Source organism: Megalobrama amblycephala, linkage group LG20, assembly GCF_018812025.1.
Source record: "Megalobrama amblycephala isolate DHTTF-2021 linkage group LG20, ASM1881202v1, whole genome shotgun sequence".
Classification (NCBI taxonomy): Eukaryota; Metazoa; Chordata; class Actinopteri; order Cypriniformes; family Xenocyprididae; genus Megalobrama; species Megalobrama amblycephala.
Window position 1 is genome coordinate 12,645,278 of NC_063063.1, and position 15,506 is coordinate 12,660,783.

Here is a 15,506-nt window from a genome sequence, read left to right on the forward strand (position 1 = left end):
AAAAAGATGACTGCATCATATTAATTGCAGTAGAAAAGCAGAAAGGAAGTTAACAAAGAGGACAGACTCTGTCATACAATATATGAGCACAAGAACAGATGCTGAAAAAGATGCACACATGCAGTAAAAACGAACATAAATACATTAGTTTGATTTACTGCGGTGTCTCCTCACAGTGGAGGACCTCAGCCATACCAGGAAGATAAAACATTGCAAGCCATTAAGATAAACAGCACTTGTTACTTAAGGAGCAGTCAGAGATTTTAAAAGAATTAGCACAGAAGACAGATGCAAAACAGATTCTTAGGTTTTATTCTTTATTTAGTACCTATACTGTCTTTAATTTATTCACAGCATCTAAAAAGATTAATGCAACAGTTTTTGAGTTATGAAATCTTCTATGAAATGAAAAAAATTAAGATCTGAACTATTAATAATTAAAAGATTGCGATCTTGATTTAAACACCCACATGATCTTATTACAATTCGCCTTGTGTCTATTAAACGTTTGACAAAATCATACTGAAACATTCAAATCTGTGTTCATGCTGCCGCTGATCCAGAGAAAGCAGTCATGTTTAGCTATGAAGCAGCTTCACAAACCATCTTTTCAACCACACATTATTGTTATTTCTGTGTTTAAAATATTCAAATTATCACAGAAGTAGCCTACTGAGATAAAAGTTTTTATATATATATATATATATATATATATATATATATATATGTATGTATATATATTTCAGATATAAACACTGATGTCTACGTAAATGATCAAAATAGTGGAACTTGGCGCTTCAAATTTTTAAGTGAAGTGACATGTGGCCAAGTATGGTGACCCATACTCGGAATTTGTGCTCTGCATTTAACCCATCCAAGTGCACACACACAGCAGTGAACACACACACCGTGAACACACACCCGGAGCAGTGGGCAGCCATTGCTGCGGCGCCCGGGGAGCAGTTGGGGGTACGGTGCCTTGCTCAAGGGTCTCACCTCAGTCGTGGTATTGAGGGTGGAGAGAGCGCTGGATATTCACTCCCCTCATTCGACAATCCCTGCCGGACCTGAGACTCGAGCCCATGACCTTTGGGTTACAAGTCCGACTCTCTATCCATTAGGCCACGACTGCCCCAAACAGTCGACTGCCCCAAAATAACGATTGTTTCGATTACATTGTTACAAGTGACTGTTATCATTGAATCATTCATTCAAGAGATTTGTTCAAAAATGCTGATTCATCCAGTAATGAAACAATTAAGTGAAGTATTTATTCAGGAGTCATTGAATCATTAATTCAACCCGATTTTTTAAATAGACTGCAGTAATTAATATTTTGTCAGAACCTCTAATAAATTACATGTTGTTTTCATTTAGGTTTCTGTTCAGGATCATGGGAGAATCGTGATCTCTATTTAAAAAAAAAAAAATAAAATAAAATAGTGCAGCTCTAGTTCCAACTAATTTCAACATAATTGAGTGGTGGCCCTGGAACCAATTAATCTTATATATTTCAGTTCAAATTCTGCCATTAATTACTCACCCTCATGCCATTCCACGCCTGTAAGACCTTCGTGCATAGACAGCAATAAAATCCACAATTTCAAGGTTCAGAAAGGTACTAAAGACATCGTTAAAACCGTCAACGTGACTGCAGTGGTTCAACCTTAATCTTATTAAGCGACGAGAATATTTTGCACAAAAATAAAACAAAAATAACTACTTTATTCAACAATATCTTCTCGTGTGTCATTCTCATACGTTGTTTATGTCCAGCGCTTCCAAGGTTCTACGTCAGAACGCCTGACTCATTATTAGCCAGCTCCTGTGTCAGTATCACACGCATGCGTCATGCTGCTCACGTGTGCAGCTTTGGCCAATACCTGGCATTCAGACATAAACACAGAAGCCTTCACTGTGCTTACTGTGTCACCTGCGTAAGGATAATGACAGGGAAGAGAAGAGATTGTTGAATAAAATCGTTATTTTTGTTTTGTTTTTGCACACAAAAAGTATTCTTGCCACTTTGTAAAATTAAGGTTGAACCACTGTAGTCACATCGACAGTTTTTACAATGTCTTTAGTACCTTTTTGGACCTTGCAAATGTTGATTATATTGCTGTCTATGGACGAATCATATACCTCTCGGATTTCATAAAACATTTCTTAATTTGTGTTCCGAAGATGAACGAAGGTGAACGGGTATGGAACGACATGAAGGTGAGTAATTAATGACAGAATTTTCATTTTTGTGTGAACTAACCCTTTAACAGCACATACTATATGTAAGTTATTTACCAAGAGCACTACTCTTGGTAGTAATGTAACCGCAAAAACTTCAATATAACAAAAAGTCTTTTAAATGTCAGAAATAACAGCAATAAACACTAACTGATTTCCATTTACTAAAAACACATCAAAGTATCAATAATTTTGAACATTTATTCTCCTTATCCAGTCCTATGCAAAGCATGCTGGAAACGTCTCAGTTACAAAGGTATTCCTCGTTCCCTGAAAGACAGACTGATGAATAGGAATCTTCGCTAGAGAGGCCAATCTACTTCGAGAGTAACTAAAACGAGCCAATGCACATTGGCATGCAATCATTTGCAGCAGCTGCTCTGCCTCACAGTGCGGGTACTTAATGAGCAGCAGGTGCATTGCATCTTTAGGTTTTCGCTAAGGAGCCGAGCAGGTGAGCCAGCCGCGCAGCAGGGCACAGCGACTGTGGCGATGGGACATACGTCTCTGTTCCCTCCTTCAGGGAACGAGGGTTACCTTTGTAACCGAAACGTTCCCTTTCAGTCGGTCACGTTCAACATATGTCGGACAGACTGACGAATAGGAATCCCTACCAAAGCTCCACAGGCGCTGCCACCCTCCAGTGCTCTGTGCAAGCCTCCTGCACCCCCTTGCGGTGGGACAGGGCTAACACAGAGAGTGTCGATCACTGCTGTTCCACACAACCCATTCAGTGAGACTATTGGGTAACACTGGGAAAGTGTACCCTTTTACTGGGAAAGGAACACTGCGGAAGCCACATCCTTCCCCGAAGGAGTTATGTGGGGATGTACATATGGACTAACCCATAGGCTGTACTACATATGGAAGTTAGTGGGGTGACTCCAAACTGATGAGACATGGGTTCTCCCGAAAGGGAAAGACACGGCCTTAGTTTAGGAGCAACTGTGGAATTACATATATGGGATAATTGTAGGGTCACACATATGATACCCAGCCTAAATCCGGTTCTCAAGGATACATGAGAATAGGCCATAGGCCAGCATAGGCCTGGCGCCGGACACTCCGCCATGTCCAGCTGCCGAAGGGATATTGGAGGAATCAACAGGGTTTACCTTGTAGGGACTGTCTGGAGCAATAAGCACAGCAAGCCAACACTAAGATCGGGGCCTCTCTGTGTCTCTGACCGATCGAGGTGAGAACACAGGAGGAGACCGGCTCAAATATCTGTCAGTGAGGTGCCATGAGCCAGCACCCAGAAGGATGCAACACCTCTCGTGGAGTAAGCACGCAACCTGTGCGGGCAGGGCACGCCTTGTGCATGGTAAGCCAAGGCGATGACGTCCATTATCCAGTGGGCCATCCTCTACTTGGAGACAGCCTTTACCTTCTGCTGGCCTCCGTAACAGATAAAGAGCTGGTCTGAGGTCCATAAGGCTTTGAGTTCTGTCTATGTACAGTCACAAGGCGCAGGCACAAAGCCAGATCGGGGTCTCAGTAACACATGGCCATCACCCAGTCCTGAACTCTAGGCATGATTTGTGGACCGAAAATGCCTGCAGGTCCCCTACCCTCTTGATAGAAGCCAAAAGCAATCAGCAGCAAAGTCTTCATAGACATAATCTTTAAGTCTGCTGACTTCAAAGGCTCAAATGGAGCATTCTGGAGTGCTCGAAGCACCAGAGCAAGGTCCCAAGAGAGTATGGAGGTGGATCGAGGAGGATTTAAACGTCTTGCCCTCCTAAGGAACCTGACAACCAGGTCATGCTTACCAACAGACTTGCCATCTATGTGGTCGTGAAATAGCGGCAGCATGGACTTTGAGGGTGGAGGGAGACAGCCTTTGCCTCCTAACCCTTGGAAAGCACGACTGTGATTTAACAGATTGGGGGGGTCTTCTCGGCGAGAAGAACACCACTCGACGATTGGTGGACGAGACAGTGCACGAGCCGAAGTTGATGGTGTTAAATACCTCAGAGGGTAAGTGCCGTCCTAGTCCATGGACCAGACATGGAGTTTCCAGAGCTCTGGCCGTAGGTGCCAAAGGGTGCCCCGTCTCTGAGAAAGAAGGTCCTTCCTCAGAGGAATGCGCCAGGGAGGGGCTGTTGAGAGGAGCATAAGTTCTGGGAACCAGGACCAGTTGGGCCAATAGGGCGCAACTAGCAAGACCTGCTCCTCGTCCTCCCTGACCTTGCACAGGGTCTGTGCAAGTAGGCTCACTGGGTGAAACGCATATTTGCGAAGGCCCCGGGGCCAGCTGTGTGCCAGCGCATCTGTGCCAGAGTGTTCTCTCGGACAGGGAGTAAAACAGCTGACAGTGAGAGGTGTCTGGAGAGGCAAAAAAGTCTACCTGAGCATCCCCGAACTCTCTTCCAAATCAGCTGAACCACCAGGGGATGGAGTCGCCATTCTCCCGGGACCGCAGCTCATGAAAGTTCGGCCGCACGGTCGAGCAAACCGGGGACATAATTGGCGCAAAGCAACCTCAGATGCTTCTGACTCCATAAGAGGAGATGGTGGGCGAGCTGTGACATGCAATGGGAGCGTAGACCACCTTGATGGTTGATGTATGCAACGGTTGCAATGTTCCAGTACGTGTCTGCCCTGTAACGGCCCCTTTAGGCAGCTCAGAGTGAGATGTACTGCTAGCAACTCGAGGCAATTGATGTGCCAATGCACTTAGGGGCCCGTCCACACCCTAACCCTAACCCTAACCCTAACCCAAAATGAGCGGGTTACTGTGGCTGCCATAAGCCCCGAGGAGCCATCTGAAAGAATTTTAGTGGGACCATTGTCCTGCCCTTGAACATATTCAGGCAGTTCAACACCGACTGAGCATGTTCCTCTATGAGGCATGCTGTCTATTCGACCGAATCCAACTCCATACTGAGAGAAGAGATCCTCTGCAGGAGGGCGAGTTTGCTCTTTTCCCAGTTGACCTGAAGGCCCAACTGGCTGAGGTGACTGAGCACCAGGTCCCTGTGTTTGCGGAACTGATCCCGAGAGTGAGCTAGCATGAGCCAGTTGTTGAGACAGTTGAGGATGTGAACACCCTGTTCTCTTATGGGAACAAGGGCTCCCTCCGCGACCTTGGTAAAGACGTGGGGAGACAGGGACAGCCCAAAGGGCAGGACCTTGTACTGACATGTCCGACCCTCGAACGCAAAGCGCAGGAATGGCCTGTGTCGAGGGATAATCGAGACATGAAAGTATGTGTCCTTCAGGTCGATTTGCTGCAAACCAATCTCAAGGGACGGATGCACTTGAAAATGCATTTCTATGTGAGCATCTTGAACAGTAGTTGTGTGAAGGCTCCGATTCAAAACTTGCAGGTTCAAGATTGGTCGTAACCCACCTCTTTTCTTGGGTACAATGAAGTAGGGGCTGTAGAACCCCAACATCATATCAGCTGGAAGTGACCAGCTCTATCGCGTCCTTTGCCAGTAGGACCATGATCTCCGCATGCAAGACATGGGAATTGGCTGCTTTCACTGAAGTGAAGTGGATGCCCCTGAACCTGGGGGGACGCCGGGCGAATTGAATCGCATAGCCGACCCTGATGGTCCGAATGAGCCAGCGAGATGGACTGGGAAGCACTAGCCAGGCTCGCAGAGACCGTACAAGCGGGATCAAGGGGACTGTAGGCGTACCTGCAGTGGGGCAGCGAAGTGGAAAGCAGGGACACAGCTCGGGGGGCTCTCTTTGCAACGTGGCCTGTAGCGGGGCCTGAGTGTGCTGTGCAACACTTACCTGGTTCCACGGTTGGGCAGGGGGCACAGGAGAGGCTTTGGTTGCCTTCTCAAACTCGAACACCATTGGCGACAAGCAGACTGAGGGGCAGCCCACGAGGAACTCAAATGGTTTGTTGGGAGAAGCTCCCCGATCTGCTACTAACTGAGGAGAACTGCTGGGCTCTGTTCCCGACAGTGTCGCCGAAAAGGCCACCTTGTGAGATGGGAGCATCGAGAAAGCAGTTTTAGCTTGATGACTTCTCGCACCTCTGCAAAGGTAAGCCAGGGGGCACTTCTGGAAAACTGAGGTGGACATCGTCTGGCAAGAGTGCCTTGGCCTCACGTGCAGGGCGGGTGTGGTCTGTGCACAGCCACCCCACCATTGAGGGTAGTGAGAGAGGAAAAAAAACTATGCAGATTATGGCACTTTTGGCGTTCCATATTTTTAGCACTAATATAGTTCCCTACTGCCAAATTTTCCATGCACATCCAGAAAGACCTGGGAAAGCATGGCTGTAAAGTCTGAATTTGAGTCTGCATAAGTACACACCAGCATCACCCTCATTTCCAGTGCATAACAGCCCTCTCTCCGATGCAGCAATTGACATCTTACCCTCAGCTGGAGCCCTGAATGAAATGCTAGGTTCTCCTATGAGAAGGACCAGCAATCGAATCCAGAAGCTGCACAGCTTATAATGCGCTAGAGGGGGAGGGGCCCTAGGGGGTTGGTTCCCCGAAGGAGATGCCCTCAATCCTCAAGTCACCCAAGCCATTTCACCAATGTAGACCTCTTCTAGTGCACCAGAGAGGCCGCTAGAATGGACAACAGGCAAGGAGACCGCGACCTCTAGAGCGCCGAGTGAGTGCTGGGTTGCTGTGACTGCAGCCCGACAGCTCAACGGCACACAACATGGAGCAAGAGATCTGCTCTCGCTGATCTCCGTGGTCTCCCAGAGTGTCGGGCAGACCCGTGGCTGTGCTTTTACACACAAGCGGCAGCTGGCCAACAATAGAGGGGACTCAAGCTTACCGGTGAAAGAAGAGTCGCGACCGGCATGTCGATGTGATCATGTTCTCGTGCGAAAACATGAATCACCCACAAACATTGTTTCAGCACACTATGCCCAGACATGTGAAACAGTGATCGTGGCCGTCAGTGAGGACAGGAAACGACCGCATCCAGAAACACACAGGTGGAATGTCATCTTTGGAAGACGCAACTCACACCCATGTAAGCTCTTTTAGGAGACTTGCTCTCTCTTGGTGCTGAAGTACATGAGGGAAACTGTGCTCTGAAAATGCGCACAGTCACCAAGCTGTAAGAACAGCCTTTTAGCACTCACTGAAGGCGTACACACACAAACGAGAGGACTCGATCACCGCCATAGTGCCGTCATGCAAACACCAATGAAGAGAAAGCTTCTTCCTTGAAGAATTGGCTCTTTTTAGAAACACTGCTTGTAGATTAGAGACAGGAACAAAATGAACCACTCGGCTCCGCAACGAAAAGCTAATGATGCAACGTACCTGCTGCTCATTAAGTACCCGTACTGCGAGGCAGAGCAGCTGCTGCAAATGATCGCATGCCGATGTGCATTGGCTTGTTTTAGTTATACTCTAAGTAAATTGGCCTCTCTAGCGAGATTCCTATTTTGTCGGTCTGTCCGACATATGTCGAACGTGACCGATTGAATGGGAACTAGAAATCCACTGCTGAAGACATATAAAGACAATTTCATTTAAGTTACTACAACTTAATTAATAAATCATAATAATAATAATAATAATAACAAAAGAAATTTCAGTTTAAATTATACAATATTAAGTGGATGTATTGATCAACATTATGTCAACAGAATTCATCAAAATAATGTTTGCAACTAGGATTTTTATCATCTTGCAACCATTGCATTTGTTTAAGTTGTGGTAACAGTTCCCCCTAAATTTAATTTTAGATTTTATGTCATGAAATCAGAGACTAGGATGCCTCTGTTGGAAAATCCAGCTCCAGTGTTTTGGAACACTGTATCTGGTTTTTAACTGGCCTCAGATAGTCATTAATCCTAATAGACCATATTGGAAACTGGTTTTTGCTATACAGCGACCAGTTGACCAGCTTGGACTAGCTACAAACTCAGCTAAAAGTTTAAGATGGATTTTCCAGGAGGCCAAAAGTCTAATGACTTATTAAAGACATACTGTATGTACTAAATAAAGAATACATTTTAGAAAAGGTGTGCAACTTTTCAGAAACATATTTCTCCCATGGAACTGAAATGGGACAATGGTGGCCAAAAATCTTTTATTCCTGATCTCCTCTTCAAACAGCAATGCACAATGACGTAGTGAGTGTACCAACCTGGCATTAAAACAAGTTTTGACTTTGAGCAAATCAAATATGACACTTAAATAAACAAGGCTGTGAACACTACGCAATCAGTTTTGCTACTGTGCCAACCAGCATTATGCTAATGCACATTTTTGCCATTATATGTGGATTTGCATGGGTGTATCTGTTTGTTTAAGGGAATTTGACAAGATAAATGACTTTTCAGATAACTTTTTACATTCCTGCAGGCAAATTAGTTTGTCACCATTAGCTTGTCAACAAAATAACCCAACACAACAAAGCATCACAAAAGACACAACTATGCAAAAACAATACATGGTACACACCAAAGACAATTGTAAAGTACAAGTGATCAGTAAATAAAGTAACAATTTTCATTGTTACGTTTCTTTTCCTACTGCCAAGACACTTGGCATATACTAAAATGTAAATGCTATGCCTTTTGTGCCACTAGGAAAACATTGGCTTAACTGATAATGTAAGTTTGGGACGGGACAATCAGCTTGTCCAACCAGTGGAAGACGGGGAATATTTTTGAAAGCTGATTGAAAACAGTCATTATTTTTTTAAATTTAGATCAGTGCCACTAGTAAAATTCTACCCAGTAGAATTTCTACAGTACTGGTCAAAGTTTGGGGTTGTTTCGATTTTTTTGTTTGTTTGTTTTTGAAAGAAGACTCTCATACTCACCAATTAAGGCTATTTAAAATACAGTAAAAACAAAAAATATTGTGAATTATTATTAGGGGTTCAAGCGTGTAGCGCTTAAACCCTATTGTAATTGTTAAATTTTCCAAGGATCAGCATTCTCCCCTAAAAGTGATCAGGCAGACCAAACCATAAGTCAAAGAGAGATTCGAAACTTTGAGGGCTAGTAGTACGCATACCGCCTACAACATCACCAAGGCTCGCCCCAATCAGCCTGACAAGGGGCGCTACAGCAGTCAAAAGTACGAAATGGCTTATAACTCCTGAACCATTAGGCCTAGGCTCACCAAACCAGTGCAGAAATGTTCTCTGGAGTCTGAATAGATCTCTCAAAATTTTGGTTTTGGGTGCCAAAACGTATGATGTGGGCAGAGCCACTTCTACTAAAATGGCTATCACTCAAGAAAGAAATGATATTTGATATTTGCACCAAACACGGTTCATGTCTAAATTGCGTCGATTGGACACTAGGTGGCGCTAAAACTTGAAGAAAACAGCTGTAACTACACAACCATTAGTCCAATCGACTTGGAATTTGGCATGCAGTGTCTTGGTCCATGGGGGCATGATAGTCTATGAGGACATTGGCGTATCTCAAAAAACATGGCCGCCATTGGCCAATGAAGTTTGAGCACCTATTAGACAAGGTTAACGGAGGCCAACCGGAACAAAACTCGGTGGGCATGTTCGACTCATGGGCCTAGAGGTCTGTAAGAATTTTGAAAGAAATCAGCCAATAGTTGGTGCAAACAAGTTTTACACCTCAGTAATCACGTGGTGTTTCACAGATTCACACAATATGCATATCATTTGACAGATCTCCTCATGCTGAACAACTTTGCCTCAAGAACCAATACTGTCAATCAAATCATTCATTAATTATTCATGAATAGCTGAAAAACCTACTTTTGCAAACTAGTCCTAGGTTTTTCACCCGATTGGACCAAAACCAGCACAGGACAACTCTCTGGACTCTCTAGATCAATAATAATAAAAAAAAAACTTTACTCTTTGGGTCGCTATAAGAGGGTCATTTAGAAAATGGGCGTGGCTAAATATACCTAGAAGCCTATAAATCTTTTTATAAATCTATAAAAAACTCAGAACATGGAATTAAGGTAGCACGTGCAGCATATGACTCTAAAGAAGCATGCCAACTTTTATGGAGATCGGAGCATTGCTGGCACTATAACTGTTAAAAAGGTGTAAAAATGCTGTACTTCTACGGCAAATCCCATGAAATGGCCGAAAGTGGCCCTCTTCCTACCCGATTTGCATACAGCTTCACAAAATCGGGTGTGCACGGTCATCATGTGATTCTAAAGAGGCATGTAAACTTTTATGGACATCGGGCCATTGGTGATGCTTCAACTGTTATGAAGATGGGAAAAACAAAGGCTATGTTATCCTGTGCGAAATTACATTTAAATGACCGAAAAATGGTCTGCTCTTTTTAGAACTTCACGAAATGAGGTGAGCATGTACACCTTCATGATTCTAAAGAAACATAGAAACTTTTATGGACATCGGGCCAAAGGTGGAGCTAAAACTGTTAAAAAGGTGTAAAAATGCTGTATTTCTATGGCAAATCCCATGAAAAAGGGGGAAAGTGGCCCTCTTCCTGCCCAATTTGTGTACAACTTCACAAAATCGGGTGTGCACATTCGTCACGTGATTCTAAAGAAGCATGCAAACTTTTATGGACATCTGGTCATTGGTGGTGCTTCAACTGTTACACATAAAAGGTGAAAAAAAGGCTTTATTATCCTATCCTTTTTAGAGCTTCACGAAATGAGGGGAGCATGTGCGCCATATGATTCTAAAGAAGCATGCAAAGTTTGACTGAGAAAATGAAAAAAGTGGTCTTTTTCCTGTCTGATGTACATGTTTGCAGGCTTGATAAAGATTTTGCAACCAGTAGCTCAAGCATCAAGTGCTGAGACCCTGTAGTTTTTTTTATTTATAGGCCTGTTTTAAGCCTTTGCCAGGTTTCAGCTTACGGTTTGTGCAACGTTGTGATTTAGTGCTTAAAAAAACCTTTTGTGAATATCTTCAAAACCGTTAATCCGATCGAGTCGAAACCAGCATAGGAAACATGGAACCTAAGTTGATTAACTAAAAGTTTTAGCCCAAATGTAAAAATTTTGATAGGAAGTGGCAAAAAAAATCCAATCAAAGACATTCTTGGGTCATTTTTTATGCTTTCATATATATAAGTATCTATAACTTAAAAACGAAATGAGATATTTTCACCAAAATTAACACGCATATGTATGGGCACACTTTGAGGACACCCAAAAAAAGTGGTGAAGATCAGGCAATAGGTGGTGCTATAACTGTCAAAAAACCTTTAAAAATCATATTTTTCCTTACTAAATTGCCTCTATTGGCTTTAAATGGTCTTTTCCATCTATGATCTAAGTGTTTACATGCTTGCTGAATAAAATATAATAGGTTTTATGTGCTTAAAGGCCTTAAAGTGCTTGAACCCTGGTAAATGCTGTTTGCAGCTTTAATTATAATTTAGTTTTCTACTTTAATAAATTTTAAAACATAATATTCCAGTGATGCCAACGCTGATTTGTCAGCAGCCATTACTCCAGTTTTCAGTGTCACGTGATCACATGATCTCACATGATCCTTCAGAAATCATTCTAATATGCTGATTTGATGCTCAGTAAGCATTTCTTATTATTATCAATGATGAAAACAGGTGAGCTGCTTAATATTTTGTGGAAATCATGATACATTATTCTTTGATGAATAGAAAGTTCAAAAGAACAGCATTTATTTGAAATAGAAAGCAATCTTCTGTAATATTATAAATGTTTCATTGTCACTTTTGACCAATTGAATGCTTGCTAAATAAAAATATCATTCTTTTAAAAAAAAAACCAAAACAACAAAAAAAAAAACTTACTGACCCCAAATTTTTGAACGGTAGTGTATGTGTGTTTGTGGATGTGTAATCTTACCTCTTGATGGTCTGGGAGATGGAGGGTTTGCGCAGGACCGAGGGTCTGCGGCAGGCATTGGGGTCAACCGGTGGGCATCTGAGCTGGATGTTTTCAGTGGGTACACTGGCACTCCGCAGGTACAAGCTATTACGCATGACGGGCTATAGGACAGGTGAACAGTAAAATATAAATAATTATTTTTTATTTCATGGAAACACAAGTGTTTCAAATTAAAACAACATCTCTTTGATCTTGAGCAAAAATGTAGCATCAAATATCCACCTGGAGAAAGTTATTATGTTCCTCCACAGGGTTCGGAGCAATGGGGATGTCCAGTCTGAGCCAGGGTGGTTTCTTCCTCTGCAGGCTGCTGTTCCTGCTCTCATCCTCAGCTTCGGCCATGTCTGTGGCCCCTCTCTTTGCCAGCCAGCTGTAGGATAAAACAGGGTCAAATAAACAGTTCAAACACACATAAATGCACAGATATGGGTGAACAATGCACACACACAACAGCGCTGTCTTACATAAGAACACACACCACAATAATCCGCATTTCCATCTGGTTGTTGTGACATGATGATGCACTGCTGAGACTGCAGTCACATCAGAGTAAAACGACAGCTGCGTTTGTCCTCACAGACTCAGTCAATGCTCAGCTGAGATATATTTTCATTGCACCTTTTGACATTAAAATCACTTTTAGAAATGGCCATATATACATATACAGTATAACACTAATGCAGTAATTCATGGTGGCCTGTCACAGAATGCTTCAGTTAACTTAAAACATAAAATGTGAGAAAAGTGTATGTCCTAATTTCTCCACCAGAGGATGCAAATTCTCCTATTTTTCTAGAGTTTAATCATTTAAACTTCTTTGTAGTGTGCAATAGGGACCACTCAAAAAAAAGGGGGTTTTGATGCCATTTGCCCTTTATGCCAAAAAGGAGAATTTCCTTTTTTCCATTTCTCCTTTATGCCAAAAAGGAGAAATGTGACCCTGGACCACAAAACCAGTCATAAGGGTCATTTTTTTTAATTTATACATCAAGTCGAACAAATATGCTTTCCATTGATGTATGGTTTGTTAGGATAGGATAATATTTGGTCGAGACAACTATTTGAAAATCTGGAATCTGAGGGTGCAAAAAAAAAATAAAAATATATATATATATATATATATATTGAGAAAAGTTGTCCTTAGCAATGCATATCCACTCATAAAAATAAATTTTTGATATATTTAAGGAAGGAAATTTACAAAATATCTTCATGGAACATGATCTTTACTTAATATCCTAATGAAAAATCGATAATTTTGATCCATACAATGTATTGTTGGCTATTGCTACAAATACAGTCAAACCAAAAATTATTCAGACATTTTTGATATTTTTGATATATTTTTAGTAGTTGGTGCAGGACACTAAAATTCATTTATGTAAGTGAGGATAGCAAAATAAAGTAAACTGTGACATATTATACCCAAATATTCTTCATACAGTGGACTAACAGTAAAATTGATAAAAATTTGGAATCAAAAATTATTCAGACACTTTGACCTGACCATGTCTTGGTTAAGTGTTATCTGACATAATTAAGATTAATTTCTTCTGACAAAGTTTAATTCTGAGATCTTGTCATATTTTATTACCATTTTTTAAACTATAGTGAATAAACTGTATTAATGAATGAAATGTTCAAGGTGTCTGAATAAATTTTGGTTTTTACTGTATACCTGTGTGACTTATGACTGGTTTTGTGGTCCAGGGTCACAAATGTCTTAAATGATTGCATAATACTTTCATGTTTAATGGGTTTTTTCATTTATTTCTACTCAAAGTATGTTTACGAGCTGTTTAATTGACATAATTAAATTACAAAATAAAACTGAATTAAAACTAATTAATAAATCTATAAAATGATCCCATTTATATGAAAAAGTTTTCTCCTTCAAAGCAGAGCAGTTTGTATTCCTATAGGAACGTTTTTAATAACAATAATAAAAAAAATTAAAAAAAACTCCAGAAATATGTGGGATGGGGTGGTCAGATAGCCTGGGCTCCTAACACAAACACTGTTCAATTTCAAATTGGGGTCACTAGAACAGCAGAGTAACATTACAGTCCTACTCTATCAAGCACTTAGCCCTATAGTCGGTCTGACTCTGTCCCTTTTGTGCACTGCAGGTCAATACTGATGATGAAAAGCATTCCCTAGAGCTGCTAACTGTAAACAGCACAGGCAAAAAAAAACAAAAAAAAAAAAAAAAAAAAAAAAAAAAGCATAACCAAAATGTTTCATATCAGCACAGATGCCTTATAAACAACACATACACACAGACTTATTTGTGTGTTTTTGCAAATTTTCTACAAACTCTTCCTTTAAAAAAATATCAAATTACTTTATATATTATATACTTTGTTACTGTATTTACTAATCTTTAATCTGTATATACTGTATTTACTAATCTTTGTTAACGTTAGAAAATACAGTTTGTTCATATTAGTTCACAGTGCATTAACTAATGTTAACAAGATTTTAATAATGTATTATTAAATGTTGAAATTAACATTAACAAAGATTAATAAATGCTGTATAAGTGCAGTTCATTATTAGTTCATGTTAACTAATGTAGTTAACTAATGTTAACTAATGAACATTATTGAAAACTGTTACCATATACCTAGTTTATTCATGAAACTCTAAAGCATGCAGGTTGATAGGTCCTTTACATGCAATATGCATGCAATCATATCATTACTGCATGGCACAAGCTGACTGGCCTCTGCTGATCCTGCAGCCAATAAGATTACTTGCTCAACATTTAAATAGTCTGGTTCATTGTTTGCTGTAAGCTAGTCCTGCAGAGCGCTATCAGAGTTCCTCTGAAACCCTCCACCTCCCCCAGCTCCACCTGCCTCTGCTAGTGGATTTATGTGTCTATTTGTAAAGCAACAGTAGCTGCATAAAGCATGTCTGTGTATCTATTGGCAGTAGCAAGACATCCATACTTGCTCTGCAGCAGCAATAATTAACAGCAGCAGCAGATCTAGTCAGCAAAGATCAAATATATTAACACTGCCATCAATAACGTGCTAAAACTATTCCGATAGTTGTCATGATTTAAATATATATAGTCATATTAACAGCATTAAACTGATATTAAATACAAATCTACTTTTGGAATGCCAGATAAAATAAAATAAAATAAAATAATAATATACCTAATGGATTTTTTTTAATGTGTACTTAAATATTGTATAACGCCCATGTAAATATAGATACATCCATAAAGCAAGATTCTCTAGTAGTAGAGAATTTGTTCTCTGCAGGCTTACCAGAGCCTCAGACTTCAAGATTTCATAAAAGCAATATTTGTGTGTGTGTGCTCGGTTGTGAGTGAAAATATAACTTTTCAAATCGACAGATGGTCACTCACAGCCTCTTACTGTCCAGTTTTTGGTGTTCTTTTCTAAATGTCTGTGACTGAATACTACAGAGAATGTAATATCATTA

General features: G+C 41.1%; 1 protein-coding gene across 1 annotated transcript in view; it reads right to left on the reverse strand.

The window, feature by feature from the left end:
* Positions 1-15,506, reverse strand: part of rhbdf1b (rhomboid 5 homolog 1b (Drosophila)) — a 55,635-nt gene that overhangs the window by 20,646 nt on the left and 19,483 nt on the right. Inside the window, 2 exon segments of the mRNA XM_048170538.1 lie at positions 12,006-12,148; positions 12,270-12,417. Of these exon segments, the coding sequence (XP_048026495.1) occupies positions 12,006-12,148; positions 12,270-12,389 (263 nt within the window). The 5' untranslated portion in view covers positions 12,390-12,417.